The following is a 21,845-nucleotide window of genomic DNA, read 5'->3' on the forward strand; positions in this document are numbered from 1 at the left end:
ATATATATATAATATAGCATTGGTTTAAGTTAAGACCAGCAGCTTGGACATTTTGCCAAACATTTGCCTTTTTCTTCCACATGTATTACAGAATTTTCATTTTTCTGCGAGCTATCCATTTTAAACAGAAAGAGTTACTTCACTGATCTGTTTTTGAAAACTATATAATATGCTTTCTTATAGCGGAATGGCCAAAGACGGTTACAGGACTTCCCAGCACATCGGGCACAACTGCAAGTATTGTTGTAATACGACGTGACCGTATGTATGTTGCCCATGTTGGGGACTCAGCGGTGGTGTTAGGGGTGCAGGATCACCCCTCTGGCAAGTTCATTCGAGCTGTAGAAATTACACAGGACCACAAACCTGACCTCCCGAAGGAAAGGGAGAGAATAGAGGGGCTCGGTGGCAGGTGAGTTGTTCTATAAAACAAGTAAGCTCACACAACTAATGTTAACTGTATTTACACACTCTTTGTACCTTCTGCTTTTGGTAAATGATCTGTGGAGGCATGAGCTAACGACACAGCTGGATGAGATTATTTTGCAATTTGATTGTTGGCTTTCATGCTGTCCACTTTTTTGGTTAACCTTCACAAGTAACCATCCTTAGTCTTTTATTTTATGTCAACACTCATCAGGAAAACACAAACCGGTGCCTGTTTCTTGTGTCCACAGTGGCCTGACTGGTTTTTGTTTATGCACCCACAGCTTCAAGTGGGACAACATAACCAAACATGCTCTGGCATTTGTCCACATTATCATAATTTAAACACAAGCTTTCTTTGTCTTTTAGCCTGAAAGAACATAAGCATGTCAACATGATATAGACCAGCATCGAAAGGTTTAAACTCTAGTGAATCAGGCTTAGTTTAGGTAGAGGTACAATTATCTTTGGTCAGCAGTTTTTTGTGCATTAAATTTTAACTATGATGAGACCCAGCAGTGATCATTGTCACACCTCTCCTCTAGTGTCATTAAAAAGTCTGGAGTCAATAGGGTGGTGTGGAAGAGACCCAGACTGACCCACAATGGACCAGTAAGAAGGAGCACAGTCATCGATCAGATCCCATTTTTGGCTGTGGCCCGAGCTCTTGGTAAGAGGTTTAAGCTATTTCATAACAAGAGGTTATCGTTGCTGTTATGATTGGAAAAACAGTGATTAAAATGTTGAGTGAGTTTCAATATATCTGACAAGTCAGCAGAGATTGTCTGTTGTTCTGCGAATTGCAACATGTCACCATGATATACTCTGTTCTTTAGCTACGACAAGCAGAATGTTGAATTGCAACACATGCTGTTTAGGTGTTTAAACTGAGTTTAGCAAGGTTGTCAGGGCTCAACAATGAGGACTGTGCAGTGGCCCGGGTCAAATGTGAAAGACGCTCAGGACAGTTGACGGAATTGTCATTTTATCATGCTTAAATGGACAAATAAATGTAAAATTATGTCAACAACATGCTGCTGCTGTATATGTGTCCTTAATGTTAATCAAACAACAGAAGAAAAAGAGAATCATTCACTGCTCCTGTCCTGTGGTATGTAAAATGTTAGTGGTGTAACAGCCTTATTTATTAATGCAAGGTTGCATAGGTCAAATGGATGTGGTATCTTTTCTTTTTTTGTAGTGGGGCCAGTGAACATTTTGGCAGCATAAGTAAAAACCCAGTAGGGAAAATCTTTATCACTGAGCCCTGGTTGTATATCAAGGAGATGCCAAGCAGTTCTGAGAAGAAACAGTTCACCCAAAATTTTAAACCTGTAATTATTTTAATTCTCACTTTCAGGTTCATTTACATTTTCAGGTGTACTGTTCCTTTAAAACTTCTAGATGATTTTGAAGATGATTTAAAGATCTTATAATGCCAATCAAAACCTTACTGACTAAATGTGTCCAAATGCCACTGATTTTTACATGGTTGTTGTTGTTGTAGTATGCATCCAATAATTTAATGCACATTAATGTCTTCAGGTGATCTGTGGAGTTACGACTTCTATAGTGGAGAGTTTGTAGTGTCACCAGAGCCTGATACCGCTGTTATCAAACTGGATTTGAAGCAGCACCGTTACATCATCTTAGGCAGTGATGGGTTATGGAACATGGTATCACCACAGGAGGCTGTGTCTATTTGCCAGGAAAATGACAATGCCAAGGTCAATAATTGAAATTTATGGGACAGGAAAGGTCTTAATTGTCTTTTAGAAATGTTCACTTATCTGAATGTTTATTTTAACAGCCAAAGAACCAAAAGGAAAATGTTTCAAATGCTGTTCTGCTCGTGAACCATGCCTTACTGAGATGGCGTCAACGCATGCTCCGTGCTGATAATACTAGTGCCATTGTTATCTGTTTGGAGCCGTTCGGGGCATCCTCTGAGTGCTTGCCACCTTACGAGACTGTGTATAATCTACAAGGACCAAAGTGTGGCTCCGTTCCTAAATCTTGCACCAACTCTTTGACCACTCAGGTTAGGAATGTTTCAGATTTTCTATTTAAAGGCATAGTTCACCCAAAACTGAAAATTTACTCCCATCAGACCATTCAAGATGTAGACGAGTTTGAATCATCATCGGAACAGATTTGGAGAAATTTAGCATTCCATCACTTGCTCACCAATGGATCCACTGCAGTGAATGGGTGCTGTCAGAATGAGAGTCCAAACAGCTGATAAAAACATCACAATAATCCACAACAGACTCTAGTCCATTAATTGACGTCTTTGGAAGTGAAAAGCTTGGTGTTTATAAGAAACAAATCCATTAGTAAGGTATTTTAACTTTAAACTGTTGGTTCTGGCAAAAATACCAGTCCATAATCCATAATAATGCTTCTTCCAGTGAAAATGTCCATCCCCTGTTGTCCTCTCACATCAAAATCCACTGACATATTTGTTTAAAACTGTTTTATTGTGATGTTTTTATCAGCTGTTTGGACTCATTCTGATGGCACTCATTCACTGCATAGGATCCATTGGTGAGCAAGTGATGTAATGCTAAATTTCTTTAAATTTGTTCCGATGAATGAACAAATTCATCTTTGTCTTGGGTGGCCTGAGGGTGAGTACACGGTCAGCAAATTTTCTTTTTTGAGGTGAACTGTTCTTTTAACAATACAACAGCGGTGTCCATTCAATGAATTAAGGCCTGCTTCATTTTATAAGGCTATTGTTTTTGTTTTGTATTGTATTTTATTGTGGATTTAGATAAAAAATAACACCACACTCAAGCTTCATACATAGTTCCTTGTTTTATAGGCTCCTGACACTCAAGTACAGCCCATCACGGAGCAGCAAAACGGCAGCTGTAAGACGAGCATGATATTTGAATCATCTCCTGATAGCCTTACAAACTGTGAAGACCTGCCTTGTAATGACTCACTGGAAAATGAGGCCCATTGTGACAGAGTGCCTACAGGCAAAAGGATGCTAGAGGATTCCTCCTCACCTGTGCTGAAGAAACCCCGTCGTAGTTTGTCCCATTCCCCTCTTAAAGAGTCCTCATGTTCATCTTCAAAGAAACCGAGCACACAGTCCTCGGCGAGGAGCGGTGGTGGCGGCAATGGTCAGAAACCGTCTGAAAATGTCCAAGCGCTGCTTCAACAGCATGGGAAGGCTACTGTATGTGTTTGCTGACGTTCATGGTCCTAATACAATGCAATCCGTACACTTATGCTGGACAGTCAGACTCTCATATTAGTTGATATAAGCTACTGAGAAACCAAATCCTAAAGCAAGTAACAATGTCAAAAAAAGAAAGAAACTAACAAACAAACAAAAATCACTTGCTTCCATTCACGACACTCATATTTTAGTCTATGTTAGTGGTATATTGTTATACTTTATATTTTGCAGACTAATGAAAATGTGTTTTGATTTTTTTTTTTTTGATGGATCAAATAGGGATTTTTGCACTTTAAGTTGAATTTGTGCAGTCTTTTTGGAAAATTGGAGGATTGTGGGGAAAAATGACAAAAAAAAAAAAGAAATTCCATCTTCTGAGAAGATATTTCCCTACAGCGTACATGTCGCCTGTTTCAAAAAGATTTAATCTCTTTGGGATCAATGTTCTAGTTTTTTTTTTGTACATGGTTTTACTGAACAAGGAGAACGGTACATAATTTCTAGTGTTTGCTGCTATCTTAACCCTGTGTCATAAGGTTTATTAACATTGTATGCAAGCATGAACTTTATATGAATTATACATTATGGATTTTAAACATGGTTATTTTAATGTTTCAAGGATTTCATTAACATTGTTTTTTTCCTATGATGGGAGAAATTGTCATTCTAAACTAAAGGTGCTGCTATGCTAAACAGGTCAATAAAAATGTTGAAAACTATGCTCTTCAATAAAAACATTGAAAGTTGTTAAAGAGGCAAATTAAAATAAGAAATATGATTTCAGTTTGCATTAAGTTATTTTAATATAACTAGTTTAAATAATTTCAAGACATCCTTAGAAGATAAGAACCACTATACATTCATAATTTTTTTGTGACTAAAACTTCGTTTTTCCGAAAGAAACCGAGGTTGTGCGAAATAGCTTGGTTGGTGATCACGCGATACTTCGATGTAAATAAACACATCAGCGTGACGTGATGTAACGTGCACGGTTATCCAGGCTGTTGTGCAAAATTTCAAATGTGGATATGCTCATATGAGCGTGAAACAAAGAAATATTGCTTTATATAACACTTCACCTTGATGTTGATGTTAATTTTAACAACGCGTCAGATTCGTTCAGCGAACAAAAAAACCCAAACAGTCCTTGCCATCCACTATTGGTCAGAAAGGTCCAAGTGCCCACCTTTGTCCTGACTATTGGCTATCCGTCTCCGATGCTCATCACTGATTGGCCAAAGCATCTGTTGTTTCCGCTGCATGCCAGCTTCACTGTGGCGATTTGTGAGGACCTCTGTTGATCCGAATTCAAAACACAAAACCTCTGGTTAGTACAAATGTCGCTTCATTAAACATTCAACTGCATTTCTTACATACATAACATTTATATTTCTTTCAGGAAGTCAGAAAAGTTATTGTCATGGCTCAGCTTATTGTCTTTGAAGCGTTGTAACGACAGATAGCGGTATTGGCTAAGCTAACGTAACAGACTGGAGATAGTTGATATGCTGAAATGTTGAGCTGACAAAACTCACAGCTGTGTTTTCTCTGATACACTCTTGACATCTTTTTGCACATTGTCTTACATTAAATTGTGTTAAATGTAATGCAAAATGTAACTAAATCAAGAGCTACTCGCATTATTATGATGGTAATAAAGGTATTTACATCCTATTGTTTGGTTACTAGCAAATCTTGCTGGAGTTGATTTAAAATGTTTTATTTTGTCTCGCTTGTCGTAGCAAGTCTGTGTTAGATCGTTTACAGGATCAATACTTAACAGGAATGGGTCTGTTGTGCAGATTAAACTGAGCCAGGCACATCTGTGCCTTATTTGTTTACATCCATCTGCAAGGTGGATGGTCTGTAGTGATGCAGTTATCATATGTAGCCTTTTACTTCTGTTGAATTTAGAGTAATACTGAGATCAGGATGATCAATGAGGCATCTCTGCATTGATGTTTAGTGTAATGATCATATGAAAATCATGACTGCATCTTCTCTTGCTCTGCTCCAACAGGGTACTGAGTGGTTGGCCATGGCGTCTGACTCCCCGCGCAGACCGAGCCGCTGTGCTGGTGGGGTTGTGGTTCGAGCACAGGCTGCAACGTAAGACCATAATAGCTCGTTTGTGAATAAAATTACAGCTGTAAAGCCAATTCAGTGTTCAGTATTGTAAATGTTAAGATGTTGGTTGTCATAAACAAAAAGGTGACAAAATATTGCATTGGTTCACAAACTTTTAGGTTTAAATGGACAGGTCTCTATTTATGTGGTTATATTATTTTCTGTTGTCCTCTCACATCAAAATCCACTGACATATTTGTTTAAAACTGTTTTATTGTGATGTTTTTATCAGCTGTTTGGACTCATTCTGATGGCACTCATTCACTGCATAGGATCCATTGGTGAGCAAGTGATGTAATGCTAAATTTCTTTAAATTTGTTCCGATGAATGAACAAATTCATCTTTGTCTTGGGTGGCCTGAGGGTGAGTACACGGTCAGCAAATTTTCTTTTTTGAGGTGAACTGTTCTTTTAACAATACAACAGCGGTGTCCATTCAATGAATTAAGGCCTGCTTCATTTTATAAGGCTATTGTTTTTGTTTTGTATTGTATTTTATTGTGGATTTAGATAAAAAATAACACCACACTCAAGCTTCATACATAGTTCCTTGTTTTATAGGCTCCTGACACTCAAGTACAGCCCATCACGGAGCAGCAAAACGGCAGCTGTAAGACGAGCATGATATTTGAATCATCTCCTGATAGCCTTACAAACTGTGAAGACCTGCCTTGTAATGACTCACTGGAAAATGAGGCCCATTGTGACAGAGTGCCTACAGGCAAAAGGATGCTAGAGGATTCCTCCTCACCTGTGCTGAAGAAACCCCGTCGTAGTTTGTCCCATTCCCCTCTTAAAGAGTCCTCATGTTCATCTTCAAAGAAACCGAGCACACAGTCCTCGGCGAGGAGCGGTGGTGGCGGCAATGGTCAGAAACCGTCTGAAAATGTCCAAGCGCTGCTTCAACAGCATGGGAAGGCTACTGTATGTGTTTGCTGACGTTCATGGTCCTAATACAATGCAATCCGTACACTTATGCTGGACAGTCAGACTCTCATATTAGTTGATATAAGCTACTGAGAAACCAAATCCTAAAGCAAGTAACAATGTCAAAAAAAGAAAGAAACTAACAAACAAACAAAAATCACTTGCTTCCATTCACGACACTCATATTTTAGTCTATGTTAGTGGTATATTGTTATACTTTATATTTTGCAGACTAATGAAAATGTGTTTTGATTTTTTTTTTTTTGATGGATCAAATAGGGATTTTTGCACTTTAAGTTGAATTTGTGCAGTCTTTTTGGAAAATTGGAGGATTGTGGGGAAAAATGACAAAAAAAAAAAAGAAATTCCATCTTCTGAGAAGATATTTCCCTACAGCGTACATGTCGCCTGTTTCAAAAAGATTTAATCTCTTTGGGATCAATGTTCTAGTTTTTTTTTTGTACATGGTTTTACTGAACAAGGAGAACGGTACATAATTTCTAGTGTTTGCTGCTATCTTAACCCTGTGTCATAAGGTTTATTAACATTGTATGCAAGCATGAACTTTATATGAATTATACATTATGGATTTTAAACATGGTTATTTTAATGTTTCAAGGATTTCATTAACATTGTTTTTTTCCTATGATGGGAGAAATTGTCATTCTAAACTAAAGGTGCTGCTATGCTAAACAGGTCAATAAAAATGTTGAAAACTATGCTCTTCAATAAAAACATTGAAAGTTGTTAAAGAGGCAAATTAAAATAAGAAATATGATTTCAGTTTGCATTAAGTTATTTTAATATAACTAGTTTAAATAATTTCAAGACATCCTTAGAAGATAAGAACCACTATACATTCATAATTTTTTTGTGACTAAAACTTCGTTTTTCCGAAAGAAACCGAGGTTGTGCGAAATAGCTTGGTTGGTGATCACGCGATACTTCGATGTAAATAAACACATCAGCGTGACGTGATGTAACGTGCACGGTTATCCAGGCTGTTGTGCAAAATTTCAAATGTGGATATGCTCATATGAGCGTGAAACAAAGAAATATTGCTTTATATAACACTTCACCTTGATGTTGATGTTAATTTTAACAACGCGTCAGATTCGTTCAGCGAACAAAAAAACCCAAACAGTCCTTGCCATCCACTATTGGTCAGAAAGGTCCAAGTGCCCACCTTTGTCCTGACTATTGGCTATCCGTCTCCGATGCTCATCACTGATTGGCCAAAGCATCTGTTGTTTCCGCTGCATGCCAGCTTCACTGTGGCGATTTGTGAGGACCTCTGTTGATCCGAATTCAAAACACAAAACCTCTGGTTAGTACAAATGTCGCTTCATTAAACATTCAACTGCATTTCTTACATACATAACATTTATATTTCTTTCAGGAAGTCAGAAAAGTTATTGTCATGGCTCAGCTTATTGTCTTTGAAGCGTTGTAACGACAGATAGCGGTATTGGCTAAGCTAACGTAACAGACTGGAGATAGTTGATATGCTGAAATGTTGAGCTGACAAAACTCACAGCTGTGTTTTCTCTGATACACTCTTGACATCTTTTTGCACATTGTCTTACATTAAATTGTGTTAAATGTAATGCAAAATGTAACTAAATCAAGAGCTACTCGCATTATTATGATGGTAATAAAGGTATTTACATCCTATTGTTTGGTTACTAGCAAATCTTGCTGGAGTTGATTTAAAATGTTTTATTTTGTCTCGCTTGTCGTAGCAAGTCTGTGTTAGATCGTTTACAGGATCAATACTTAACAGGAATGGGTCTGTTGTGCAGATTAAACTGAGCCAGGCACATCTGTGCCTTATTTGTTTACATCCATCTGCAAGGTGGATGGTCTGTAGTGATGCAGTTATCATATGTAGCCTTTTACTTCTGTTGAATTTAGAGTAATACTGAGATCAGGATGATCAATGAGGCATCTCTGCATTGATGTTTAGTGTAATGATCATATGAAAATCATGACTGCATCTTCTCTTGCTCTGCTCCAACAGGGTACTGAGTGGTTGGCCATGGCGTCTGACTCCCCGCGCAGACCGAGCCGCTGTGCTGGTGGGGTTGTGGTTCGAGCACAGGCTGCAACGTAAGACCATAATAGCTCGTTTGTGAATAAAATTACAGCTGTAAAGCCAATTCAGTGTTCAGTATTGTAAATGTTAAGATGTTGGTTGTCATAAACAAAAAGGTGACAAAATATTGCATTGGTTCACAAACTTTTAGGTTTAAATGGACAGGTCTCTATTTATGTGGTTATATTATTTTCATGAGAATTGTTTTTACTGTTTTGCAGAGAGCAGTCATACATGGAGAGTGTAGTTACGTTCTTGCAGGATGTAGTCCCTCAGGTAAATGTTTTTTTCCCCCTTAAGATGTTGCTTTTTTTCTTCTGTGTTGTAATTTAAAGTCCATGTTGGATAATGCTTGATTTTCAGTGTATTTCTGTTGTAAAAATGTCGAGAGCCTATGAAAGACTCCCTTTTTAGACATATAAGTGATAGCTAGTGAGAGTAAGAACAATTTAGTTAGGAAACAAATCTAGCCTTTATTAATCTTTGAATTTTCAGGCATATACTGGGACACCTCCAAATGATGAAAAAGAGAAGATAGTTTGGGTCCGTTTTGAAAAAACAGACATCAATGGTAAGTTTGTGCAGTGTGTTTTGATTCATTAAAAGAACCAGCTCATATGAATCATCTGTTTGTTAGTCAGACTACATCAGATTGGTCATACTGCATGTTTTTGATTCACTAAAAAGAACTGACTCATGGAAATCATTTGTTTGTGAATCAGACTACACCACATTGGTCACGCTGTACTATTAGATGTTGTGGGGAATTTTTTTTTTTTTTTAAATTGTGGTTTCTTATGCTCACCAAGGCTGCATTCATTTGGGTATTATGATTTATTGTGAAATATTATTATTTAAATGTACCTTTTTATTTGAATATATTTAAAAATATAATTTATTCCTGTGATGGCAATACTGAATTTTCAGCAGCCATCACTCCAGTCTTTTTGACATGAAACATGAAAACTGAGATTTTTTTTTCTGAGATTTTTTTTTTAAAGAATAAAATGTTCTAAAGAACAGAACAGCATTTTTTTGAAGTAGAAATATTTTGTGATATAAATATTTTTGTTGTCCCATTTGAGCAATTTAATGCAAAAAATAATTCATAAAAAAAAAAAAAAACAGTATAACAAGCATTGAAATGTTACACAAATCCTAAATGTGGTTTGAGGCTACTAGTTTGTATTTATCTTGTCATATTGGGTTAGCAAAGTTTCTAATTGCACCAATGTTGGATCATCTAAATGCTGAACATGCTCCTCATTCCAGCAAACATATCATGAGGTGATGAGATGACTGTCAGAAGATTAGACATAATTTTCCTCATTTTCCAGTTGTATTGACAACTCGGCCATGATCTTTGCTTTTACACTTTCTTTTCATCAGAAGACTAAACAGTGGCGATCAGAAAGGTGCCATATTTTGGCAACTTTTGAATCATTATTTATGTATTCCATTGTTCTGATCATCTGTGTCTTGTTTGTTTATTGAGTTGTTTACAACTTATGTCAAGCCTTTGTGAATTACTTGCTTTGTGAATTATTTGTTTTACTTCTGTGTCATTTCTAACTACGTGTGTTTCTTGCCCTGTGTCCAGATGTGGCCCGCTTACCAGAGTTCCAAGAGATGCATGGCAGCGGCACTGACCCACCTCTCTGCTTGATGATTGGCTACACGGATGGAATGCAGATTTGGAGTATATCAGTGAGTACTTTTTAAATAGTCTTTCTTGCCTCTTTTACACTGGCTGCTTCCAAATACGCATACTTGCTGACTATGTAGTAGGCTAAAAATAGTATTTGAAAAGAGTAGTATGCCCGATTTCACAGCGTTCATAAAACAGTAGGAAAAAAGTACTTGGATAAACTACTACTTCTGGTGACTCGTGAGATTCTGAAATGCACAGCCAGTGGATACTTTACTATACAATGAGACTACCGGAGAGTGCGAATGGCAATGAAGTGATGCAACAGATGCTGTAGGTCACATGACAATGACAACTTGAAAAATGTTCTGGAATGCATTCATGTAACACACATTCATACTAAATAGAACATATTTTTTTACGGTTGCGAAGTAAGCACTAGCATGTTTTTCTCTACACCACTCTTTCTGTATGTCTGCCTTAAGGGATGTTCACACTGACAATGGTTTGCATTGACGAAGCAACTGAAAATCATTGATTTTGGTGCTAATGGAGTGTAGACAGCGATGATCAGCGGTGAAATCAATACTGATGTACTGCCTACTACACACTATCTGGTGTGTACTATATTCATTGTCTTTTGTCTTGAAAATAAATACGGGAATCTAGCTTTTTTTATTTTATTCCAGTTTTGTATTTAAAATCAATATTAAGTCTAATATAACTCACAAACGACCTTAAGATTGTGTTTGATATTGCTGACTTGCTGTTGTTTTGTTGCTGTGTAATGCTGTGACTCTCTTTCACCACTTGGTGTCGCCATAGACAAAGGCAAGGCTGTGTCCTGGAATACAGATTTTAGTATTGAAGTTGGGCGAAATGATGTCAAGATGCATGTTAAGCTCTGAATCGTGTCAAATGTCAAAACTAATCGTAACTAAACATGATATTGCTTCCGCAGTAAACCAGTGAAAATATCAATTTCAATTTAAAAGGTTTCTGACTTGGCTGTCTCAGTCATATGGTAATAGAGATGAAGATATCTGTCATATTATGTGATTTGTCACCCTGACTAAGCCTTTATTTTAGGAACTTATGAATGTCCTGACAGTAATCACTTTAGGAAAGAGTTGCACTTCCTTATGACATGAATTTGGAAGCTTTAGAGCATCATTACAGACATCATCTCACACTTTTTGTGAAAGTGTTGAAAGCGTCACAGTGTCTGGCTATAAGTTGCCTGCAAAGTGTTTGTGACAGTTGCTGAGCCGACACCTTCTGTAATGGTGTTGAAGGGAGGAGCAGGAGTGGCACTAGCCGTAGTACATTTCTGCATTCCTGTGCATTAGCATCTTGGTGGAGCTGAATCTTTGATGGAGGTGTTGCTGGCTGGCAGGACATAGCAGTTAGATTAGACGGGGCTGATTGAAGTGGTGTTTGAGTGGAAAGATGACATGCAGTACACTGGAGGTGTCTGCTCTGCTGTTATTATTAAAGCAGCTCAATGCATTTCATCGTTTTCTTCCACCCTGGTTCCAATGTGTAGAAACGGGTGTTTGACTTGAGAAACCTGTTTGAGTCTCTGTGGTGATGATAGTGCCGCAGAAATTAAGCATGTTTACTGAGTGATTAACTGATAAGGATACATTTATTTACTTACTAATTAATTTTAATATAAGAGCAGCAGTCACTATTGTTTATTTTATTATTCATTCATATTCCCTTATTTTTTTACATTTAGATTGTCTTTGTCATCACTTGCTCACTTAAAGTAAACCTTTAAAATCATTTATATTTAAAATTATATTGATTGAGCAAACACTTTTATTTATAGATTAAACAAGAAACAACTGATCCAATTTAATAACACTATTAAACATAACTTCAGCAAATCTCAAAATAAATTTTTTTCATACTGCACATTATAACGTTATATCTAAATTAACCTCACCTAGCAACTATTACCATTGATTTTAGTTTTTAGTGGTTCATTTAGCTTTATTTAGAAATTTATTTAGCAAATATTATAAATAATATAAAGTTTTGTAGAGGCCATTTATAGGTTATTTGCCATAACATGAAAAATAATTATCTGCTTATTTGTATTAGCTTAGAATGTGATAATATATAAAAAAAAATATAATTTTAATTATCAGAGGATATTATGGCATTTAAATGTTATTGCATTAGCCAAAAACCCACTTGGTCATGCATTAAATACTGGATATTGAAGTATATCTTGGAAAATTGGATAGGATTTATTATGTTCTCTTTTTCTCAGATTTAACAGTTAAGTTCCCTTCACAGAAACAATAAATGATAATTGCATTGAACATTTTAAGTATTTTGGATTGGACTTCAGACACTTCAGCTAGGTTGATGTAGTGTAATTTAGGAAGGATATCAGAAGCTCATATCTGTACTATCATATCAAGAGCCCAGAAGGCCAGGAGACAGAGACGTCACCAATCCTTCTTGTCTATTGTGGGGCATTGTCTGCTCTGCTTTCAGATGCACTCTGCTTTCTAAGAATACATATAGCGCTGCCGTTTCTCTCAGCTCCAGGTACTGTTGATTCACTCCGATTCCCTGAAATCCATCACACAGAGTGGCTGGAGATTAACAAAACTAATTTTATGATCAGCATACACTGTATCCATGTGAATGAAATTAGAAACAACAAGAGGGAAAAACAAGAAAGAAGCCTCATTTTTGCATGTTGCTGTGATAAATATTAATGTAATAGCTGAGAGTTTGGTGATGGATGCCACCACTAAAGCCGTGTAAAGCGAGGATGAGCAGTCTGGTAATGCACAATGACAGTCGCATTAATGTAAACCTCACAATCCGCTAAATTCCATTATTCCTCTGCCCCGTTTGCCAGCTGGGGGTTTTGTTTTGTGGTGACCCGCGTGCATTACCTCTCTCTCTTGTTTTCTCCCCTTCTGTCTCTCTCACATCAAATGTATCATGCTGTAGATGCCATATTAATCTCCCACTTGGCAGCTACAAAGTCTGCACCGAGCGATTTTAATAAAAAAACAGCTCTGATCTTGCATTCGAAAAGCTACTAATTGTGCAAAAGAGCGATCATCCTCTGTGGGCTTATCTGCTTAAGACACATGGATTATGCCCAGTAATGTGATAAAGGTCGTTTCTGTAATTTAATGCACATAGAGATGCACATTCAGGGCTTAATGCTTAAAACAAAAAGCTAGAATAAAAGGGGCGCCAATCAAAATATTTCCGCCCTTGCATTTTGATACGCCACTCCCCAGCTTCGGTTTCACAGATCTCTGGATTTCCACCAGCTTATTACAGTGTTTGTGTGAGAATGACGTGATTCAGACTAATCTGATTTAGGTGTGTATTGATATTACAGTTCAATCAATTGTAGCTAGGTGCAGCATATCGGCCTGGGACGGTTAGTCATGGACATGGTGTTGTTTATTTGAGGAGCACTTTTATGGAATGCATAGTAGCTTTTGTTTTGTGGTTTAGTTGTTGGCTCACCCTCCATCCTTCATGTGAAGTCTGTTTCTCTCAGTTTGCCTTGATTTGTTCTACAGTGTGAACAAATCTCTCTTTGTTTACGCCCCATTGTTCTTTGATATCCCGCAACCACATTTTTGCCCCCAAATGGCATTGAGTTGATCAGCAATTCAGATTTTTCCTACACTGGCAGGGGCAAGAAAAGACTTTTTTTCCTACACTGGCAGGGGCAAGAAAAGACTTAATAACTCTGAATGGATCAGAGATAAAAAAAAAACAAAAAAAAACTGCAATCTTGAAACAAGTTTCCTGAAAAACTAATTGGTTGCATAGCATAAGGCTGGGTGATATAGCTAAAAAAATTTATCAACGATATAATGTTTCATATCGTTCGGTATCGATAATTATTGACATTTTTTATAACCTTTTTTAAAACAAAGAGCAATAGAAAAAAACATTTAAGTTTAACCACTGTGTTTTTAAATGAACCCAATTTATTGAGACAAACAGCAAATATTTTTTGTTTTAACAGTCAAAATTAAAAATGTGTAAAAATTAAACAAATATCTAATTTCTAATGTTTTATATGCAGATTAAATAGGTCTCAATGAATCTTTTGGCTTGTCTCCCGAGGCCACAGGTCGATACCGTTTTATCGCCCAGGCCTAGCATAGCAGATAGTCCCACCCCCAAACTCGCACCAATTCATTCGGCACGTGACTCTCACAATGCATTATGGGTATTCTCTAGCCGTTGAGCGTACATCAGTTGCACTCTCGTTAATGCGGTGCAATGTGGGATTGAATGAGTGCCTCCATAACGTCCACAAAGGTTTTAGACACCAATAAAAATGGCTGTCCCCTCAAATATTGCCCTATTTAAGGGTATAGGGGGCGATTTCGGACACATGGAATGTTACAATGGGGTAGTCAACCTACTGAAGTCTTTATATAAGTAATTGAATATGAAGCTGTGACCTCGTTAACTGAGTCGTTGTGACTAAATCATTGAGATGATAAACCAGTAAATCAGCTCTTTGAAAAGATCCAGTTCAAAAGAATGACTAGTTTGTGAACGCGAACATCAATACTTTTCATCGCTACTTCTTTAAGAAGAGCTAATCAAAGTTTGAATAATGACTTAAATTTTGGTGTGTTCTTGACACAAAGCTATTACTTTACTTTATGGCTTTAGAAGACATGGAATATAATGTATGAGTCCTATTAACCACTTTTATGATACGTCAGAGGAGCTTTTTGTCATTTTGGAGCTTGACAGTCCCAGTGCTCATTCATATTCATTATTTTAAAAAGAATGGCTGGGATATTCTTAACAATTTCTCCTTTTGTGTTCCACTGAAGAAACAAAGTCATACAGGGTTTGGAACAAGTAAATGATTCACCCATGATTTTCATTTTTGGGTGAATTGTTCCATTAAGCTGGGATAGGATAATTTGACTATGAAAAAAACGGACTGTAGCTTTGAAAACAGCACAAGTGACATTTAAGAGCATGTTTGTTGCAGAATTGAGTTTTGCGGCTTTTAATCATTTTCCGTTCATTTCCGGAGACCAGATAACATTACACGGCAGTGTTTTTTTTTTTTGTAGTGTCTTGCTTTGGTTTGTCCACAGATGCCTGATGTTTATCTAGTTGTTGGGTGACTCATTATCAAACCACATCACAGACGCTGCAGACCAAACAGAGCATTGTGTGATTCACAGTCTAGTACTTTTATGTCGTTAATGTTCCAAAGGGATGCCACAGTATTTAGGACATTCGTCATGGCTGTTTCTCAGTCGGACACTCTGTGTCAACACTTTCAAATGGAATGTGCCAGCTAATGTACAAATAAAAGATCAAATGCTGGAGCCCCGTCAACTCTGTACTGTTATATGGATGCCATTTTGTCTCGGGCCTGATAACCTTTGTGATGTGGCTCTGGTACAAACTCGTATGCACCTCCACAGTTTATGCATCACCACATTCTCACTCCCACGGTCCTCTTTTCTGTGTCTTTGAACTGAGTTTATCTCTCTAACATCACTGTCTGGTGTGTTTTAAGTGTGCCTGTTTGTTTCTTCTCTCGGCAGCTGAATGGGGAGGCACAGGAGCTGTTCTCTGTGCGGCACGGACCTGTGCGAACTGCTAGGATCCTGCCTGCTCCTCATATCAGTGAGTATCATACACCCCAAAAGCCCGGGCTTCGCTCATCCTGCAGAGCCACATAAGTGCATTACTTTTAACATATAGTGGCCCCTACAAAAATGTTTTTGAAATCAAACAAAGAAATTTGTTAATTCTGCATAGGCCCAGCAATATGCAAAACTTGACATGCATTACCATTCAAAAGATTAAAAAAAAGAAAAGAAATTAATACAATTATTCACCAAGGGTGCATTATATTGATCAAAAGTGACAGTAAAGACTTTTGTGTTTCAAATAAATGCTGTTCTTTTGAACTTTTTAATTCATCAAAGAATCCTGAAAAAAGGTTTCCAAAAAAATATTAAACAGCACAACATTTATAATAAGAAAGTTTTCTTGAGCAGCAAATCAGCATATTAGAATGATTTCTGGGTGATTATGTGACACTGAAGACTGGAGTAATTATACTGAAAATTCAGCTTTGACATCACAGAAATAAATTACATTTTATTATATTTATTTATATCACAAATTACAGAAATTTTTAAAATTTACATTGCAATAATATTTCACAATATTACTGTGTTTTACTGTATTTCTGATCAAATAAATGCAACATTGGTGAGCATAAGAAACCTCTTTGAAAAACGGAGAAAACCTTACAGATCCCAAACTTTTTGAATGGTAGTGCAGACTGAACAGCAAGACAATTATTTTTTTCCATCCTAAGAAGGCAGAAAAATAATAAATTTTTTACATTAAGCATCGTTTTTCCCTACTGTGTTCTAGAATAGACCTAAGCTCTACAAGCCCTGCTAGAAGTATTTTCATTACTGCAAGTAAAACTGCTGCTCTGAAATATTATTACAAATTCTTCATTCCAGTGACATCTTAATTTCCAGCTTGTCAAGAACAAGCGTCCACCCCCAAATTGAAATATGTGTTGACAGAGCGCTTAAATGTATTTCACATGTCATATGTTACATAAACAGCACGTTATTTTACATGTCATGTTTGCCACTGTTATTTGTCTAGAAATTTGCAGAAAGTAAAATCAGTTTTCGGCAGTTACATGCTTTTTCGAATCAAGTTAGACTGAGATGTGGCAATTTATAAAGTCCTATGTCTCTCTTCCTTACTGGCTTTTCCATATATCATGTTTAAATTAAAGACTACCTTCTGTTTCTTAATAGCGCAGAGAGCTCGCCTGAGCCCCGCTGTTTTCCCATCATAATATTAAAATCAGTCCTTCACAATTATGTTGGCATGCTGTCAGCTGGATGCCTGGACTTTTACCGCCGCTCTGGCAGTGAGGATCTGCAGACTTCTGTGATTTTCCTTCTCTTTCATCACGGCTCACTCATTGGCCATCGCATGCCTGCGCTCATTCCATTTGTTAAAGGACGAAAATGAATAGTCTGACAAAAAATGCACACTATAGCTTACTAAACTAAAATACACGCAACCTGATTAGGTATGCTTAAATATTGATGTTATGTCAAACTGTCTCTTTCACATTTTGTTTCTTCCTGTCTGATGATTTTGCACACTTTCTGTGACTAAAACAGGATATTATCTGTTCAGAAATTATGAAGTGAGATTTTTTTTAATTCAGCCCTCACTAAATAAGTGGCTTGGTCATATTCAAATGTAAAAACAAAAGGAATAGGAAATGCACTGAGTCGTATTGTAGTGTGACATTTATGCACAGAATTTGTGTTCTGTTCTTTCGGCAGATTTAAACAATGCACAATAAAGGCATTGAACGCCGGCTGGATTCAGATAAAAGAGAATTGTCATAATAAGAAGCAGCAGACGGCCGACACATGAGGAGAACGCTTCTCAGCTAAATCAAATGAATTGTACAAGTGGGGAAACTGATTGTGATCTGTTTGGTGCAAACAGTGTCATACTGTAGTGGGATTTAAAAAGAGTAATTGTTTTAGCTTGGTGAGCGGATTTGGAAAGTCCTGAAAATAGGTGTCAATTTTAATAAGGCAAGGTCTTTCCCAGAATAAAGGAGGAAGTTCCTCTTTCTCTAAAGAGGCAAACTGACTTTTTTCCTGCATCCGTTCTGTTTCTGACTTCTGTTGTTATTTTTGCAGTGATTTGTTTCCAGGTGAAAGCTACGGACGGTCATATCCACAGCTGACCAAAATTCTGTGATTGCTTCCTCTTTCTTTAAATGTATCCCACTGTTGAAAGCTCACTCGTAAATGGCCCTCCAATAAATGTGTTATTTACTGAAACACAGGAAATTTGTTATGTCTGACTTCCAGAAAACAATTCCCTCAATATTTCGCAGAATAAATTGAAAACATGCATTGGAAAATACAAATGAAAACCACTTGTTTCGAAGTCCAGCCGTTTTTGAGGTGCACAGCTATGGACGGAGAGGAGCACGGGGTGGTTTTCTGCCCCTTAATTGTTCTTTCAAATGGAAGGCAGCTGTTGTCTTTCAGAGGCCCGTCGTATTTGCATTATGATTGGATATCGTGACCAGTCGCAATGTCTGATGACAGAGAAGTGAAGACAGAGGAGAGGCCCTTTAAAGCGTTAAGGTTTGAGAATGACACATTTGCACTCACATGCCACGCCACAGGGGCCGTACGTTTCTGGAGCTGATTAGTGTCATGGCATGGCTGCCCAAATTACAGCTCCACAAAGGCTAACATCTTCTTCTTCTATCCGGACAAGAATGGAAGTTTTCCCCCCATCTCTTTTAAATCAAGAGAATTAGATAAATATGGGATCTGTAAACTCACTGCGACATGTTTTCTCCACCCAAAATATGCCTACCGGCCTTTTGCCATTCTGTAATTCCTCCGAAGCTCTGAAATTAAAGCCAGTCAGACAGAAGACTCCTCCTAAAGCTTTGAAGGCTTTCTCCATTAGAGTCGGAGGAGAAATGGTTTGCATTCAACACATTGCACTGAGTGGCGTTAAGCTAGACCGAGATGTGGCAATTTATACAGTTCCATGTCTTTCTTCCTTACTGGCTTTTCCATATATCATGTTTAAATTAAAGACTACCTTCTGTTTCTTAATAGCGCTGAGAGCTCGCCAGAGCCCCGCTGTTTTCCCTTCATAATATTAAAATCAGTCCTTCACAATTATGTTGGCATGCTGTCAGCTGGCTGCCTGGACTTTTACCGCTGCTCTGGCAGAGAGGAACTGCAGACTTCTGAGATTTACCTTCTCTTTCATCACGGCTCACTCATTGGCCATCGCATGCCTGTGCTCATTCCATTTGTTAAAGGACGAAAATGAATAGTCTGACAAAAAAATGCACGCTACATCTTACTAAACTAAAATACACGCAACCTGATTCGGTATGCTTAAATATTAATGTTATGCCAAATTATCCCTTTCACATTTTTTTTTTCTTCCTGTTTGATGATTTTGCACACTTTCTGTTATGACTAAAACAGGATATTATCTGTTCAGATATTATATAGTCAGATTTTTTTTTTATCTCTCTCTAAATAAGTGGCATGGTCATATTCAAATGTAAAAACAAAAGGAATAGGAAATGCACTGAGTCGTATTGTAGTGTGACATTTATGCACAGAATTTGTGTTCTGTTCTTTCGGCAGATTTAAACAATGCACAATAAAGGCATTGAACGCCGGCTGGATTCAGATAAAAGAGAATTGTCATAATAAGAAGCAGCAGACGGCCGACACATGAGGAGAACGCTTCTCAGCTAAATCAAATGAATTTTACAAGTGGGGAAACTGATCGTGATCTGTTTGGCGCAAACAGTGTCATACTGTAGTGGGATTTAAAAAGAGTAATTGTTTTAGCTGGGTGAGCGGATTTGGAAAGTCCTGAAAATAGGTGTCAATTTTAATAATGCAATGTCTTTCCCAGAATAAAGGAGGAAGTTCCGCTTTCTCTAAAAATGCAAACTGACTTTTTTTCCGCATCCGTTCTGTTTTTGACTTCTGCTGTTGTTTCTGCAGTGATTCATTTCCAGGTGACCGCTACGGACGGTCATATCCACAGCTGACCAGAAATCTGCGATTGCTTCCTCTCTGTTTAAATTTACCCCACTGCTGAAAGCGCACTCGTAAATAGCTGTCCTATAAATGTATTATTTACTGAAATGCAGGAAATTTGTTATGTCTTCCAGAAAACAATTCTCTCAATATTTCACAGCATAGATTGAAAACAGGCACTGGAAAATACAAATGAAAACCACTTGTTTTAAAGTCCAGCCGTTTTTGAGACACACATCTACAGATGGAGAGGAGCAAGGGGTGGTTTTCTGCCCCTTAATTGTTCTTTCAAATGGAAGGCAGCTGTTGTCTTTCAGAGGCCCGTCGTATTTGCATTATGATTGGATATCGTGACCAGTCGCAATGTCTGATGACAGAGAAGTGAAGACGGAGGAGAGGCCCTTTAAACTGTTAAGGTTTGAGAATGACACATTTGCACTCACATGCCACGCCACAGGGGCCGTACGTTTCTGGAGCTGATTAGTGTCATGGCATGGCTGCCCAAATTACAGCTCCACAAAGGCTAACATCTTCTTCTTCTATCCGGACAAGAATGGAAGTTTTCCCCCCATCTCTTTTAAATCAAGAGAATTAGATAAATATGGGATCTGTAAACTCACTGCGACATGTTTTCTCCACCCAAAATATGCCTACCGGCCTTTTGCCATTCTGTAATTCCTCCGAAGCCCTGAAATTAAAGCCAGTCAGACAGAAGACTCCTCCTAAAGCTTTGAAGGCTTTCTCCATTAGAGTCGGAGGAGAAATGGTTTGCATTCAACACATTGCACTGAGTGGCGTTTCTGTTCTCTGTCTCCATTTAATGTCTTGCATGCTGGTATTTTAATTTCATTATGATCCCCATAAGTCTCTGTGAGGAACAGGGCATTATTCTCTTCTAAGTGAGGGTGTACGAATGTCAAAGCTGACAGGAAAGTTTTTATTTTTTTGAAAACGTTTTCAAGGCGTAATTTTGATTACAGATCTCTTGTAATGCAATCAACACGCTTCCTGCTGCGGTAGCTGTTTTAAGCTCGAGTTCGGTGGGTGGGTGGCTTTGGCGGAGAGACAACAGGCCTCATGTGCGGGTGGCTAATGAATGTCCCTCTTTATGTCAGTGGTTAATGTTCCCCTTTCTGTCCCTCCGGCTGCAGGTTCCCTCAACACTGACAGCTTCGCTGAGAAACGGCCCCTCCTCGGCGTGTGCAAGAGCACGGGCTCTTTGGGGTGAGTGCACAGCGACAACATCACTTCCACTGTCAGCTCGGCCTAGTGTCTCACTTGGTGCCGGAGCTTTCATATTCACAGGTCACATCTGGTTGTTTTCCAGCTACACACAAGCACAGTTTCAGCACAAGCTGCGGCTGATGACACAATTATACAATGCATATATCAAAAGCAAAGGCATTTTTTGTTCATTGCTAAAATGCTTAATGTTCCATTTATTTCCATTTATGTTATAATCTCACTTGTCTGTCTATCTATATATCTATCTATATACACACACACACTAAGATTTTTTTTGGAAAAGATTTTACACATTAAATTGATCAAAATGTTAATAAATATATTATTGAATGATAATAATAATAATTTTACAGTACTCTTTTTACTCTATTTTTGATCAACTAAATGCATCTTTGGTGAGCATGGTAGACTTCTTTAAAAATATAACAAAAATCTTACCAACCCCAAAATGTTGAACACCAGTGTATATACACACACACACACACATTTGTCATCAAAATGAATATTTTTGTCAACATTATTGTGTTCCCTTTTTGTTTTGTT

The 21,845-nt window shown here is 37.7% G+C and overlaps 2 protein-coding genes across 2 annotated transcripts in view; both read left to right on the plus strand.

Moving 5' to 3' along the window:
* Positions 1 to 3,979, plus strand: part of LOC107723873 (protein phosphatase 1D-like) — a 9,365-nt gene extending 5,386 nt beyond the window's left edge. The window contains exons 2-6 of the mRNA XM_016532602.1: positions 184 to 412; positions 972 to 1,096; positions 1,972 to 2,153; positions 2,237 to 2,467; positions 3,254 to 3,979. Coding sequence (XP_016388088.1) covers positions 184 to 412; positions 972 to 1,096; positions 1,972 to 2,153; positions 2,237 to 2,467; positions 3,254 to 3,631 — 1,145 coding nt within the window. The 3' untranslated portion in view covers positions 3,632 to 3,979. The remainder of the gene's footprint in view (positions 1 to 183; positions 413 to 971; positions 1,097 to 1,971; positions 2,154 to 2,236; positions 2,468 to 3,253) is intronic.
* Positions 3,980 to 7,922: 3,943 nt separating this feature from the next.
* Positions 7,923 to 21,285, plus strand: LOC107723872 (breast carcinoma-amplified sequence 3-like). Its single transcript, XM_016532601.1, has 7 exons — positions 7,923 to 8,000; positions 8,694 to 8,782; positions 8,990 to 9,044; positions 9,264 to 9,339; positions 10,369 to 10,475; positions 16,002 to 16,083; positions 21,209 to 21,285. Exons 2-7 carry the CDS (start codon positions 8,712 to 8,714, stop codon positions 21,283 to 21,285), a joined length of 468 nt encoding a protein of 155 aa, XP_016388087.1. The 5' UTR covers positions 7,923 to 8,000; positions 8,694 to 8,711.
* The last annotated feature ends 560 nt before the right edge of the window (positions 21,286 to 21,845 follow it).

The sequence above is a fragment of the Sinocyclocheilus rhinocerous genome, unplaced genomic scaffold (genome assembly GCF_001515625.1).
Source record: "Sinocyclocheilus rhinocerous isolate Xijiao unplaced genomic scaffold, SAMN03320098_v1.1 scaffold2650, whole genome shotgun sequence".
Lineage (NCBI taxonomy): Eukaryota > Metazoa > Chordata > Actinopteri > Cypriniformes > Cyprinidae > Sinocyclocheilus > Sinocyclocheilus rhinocerous.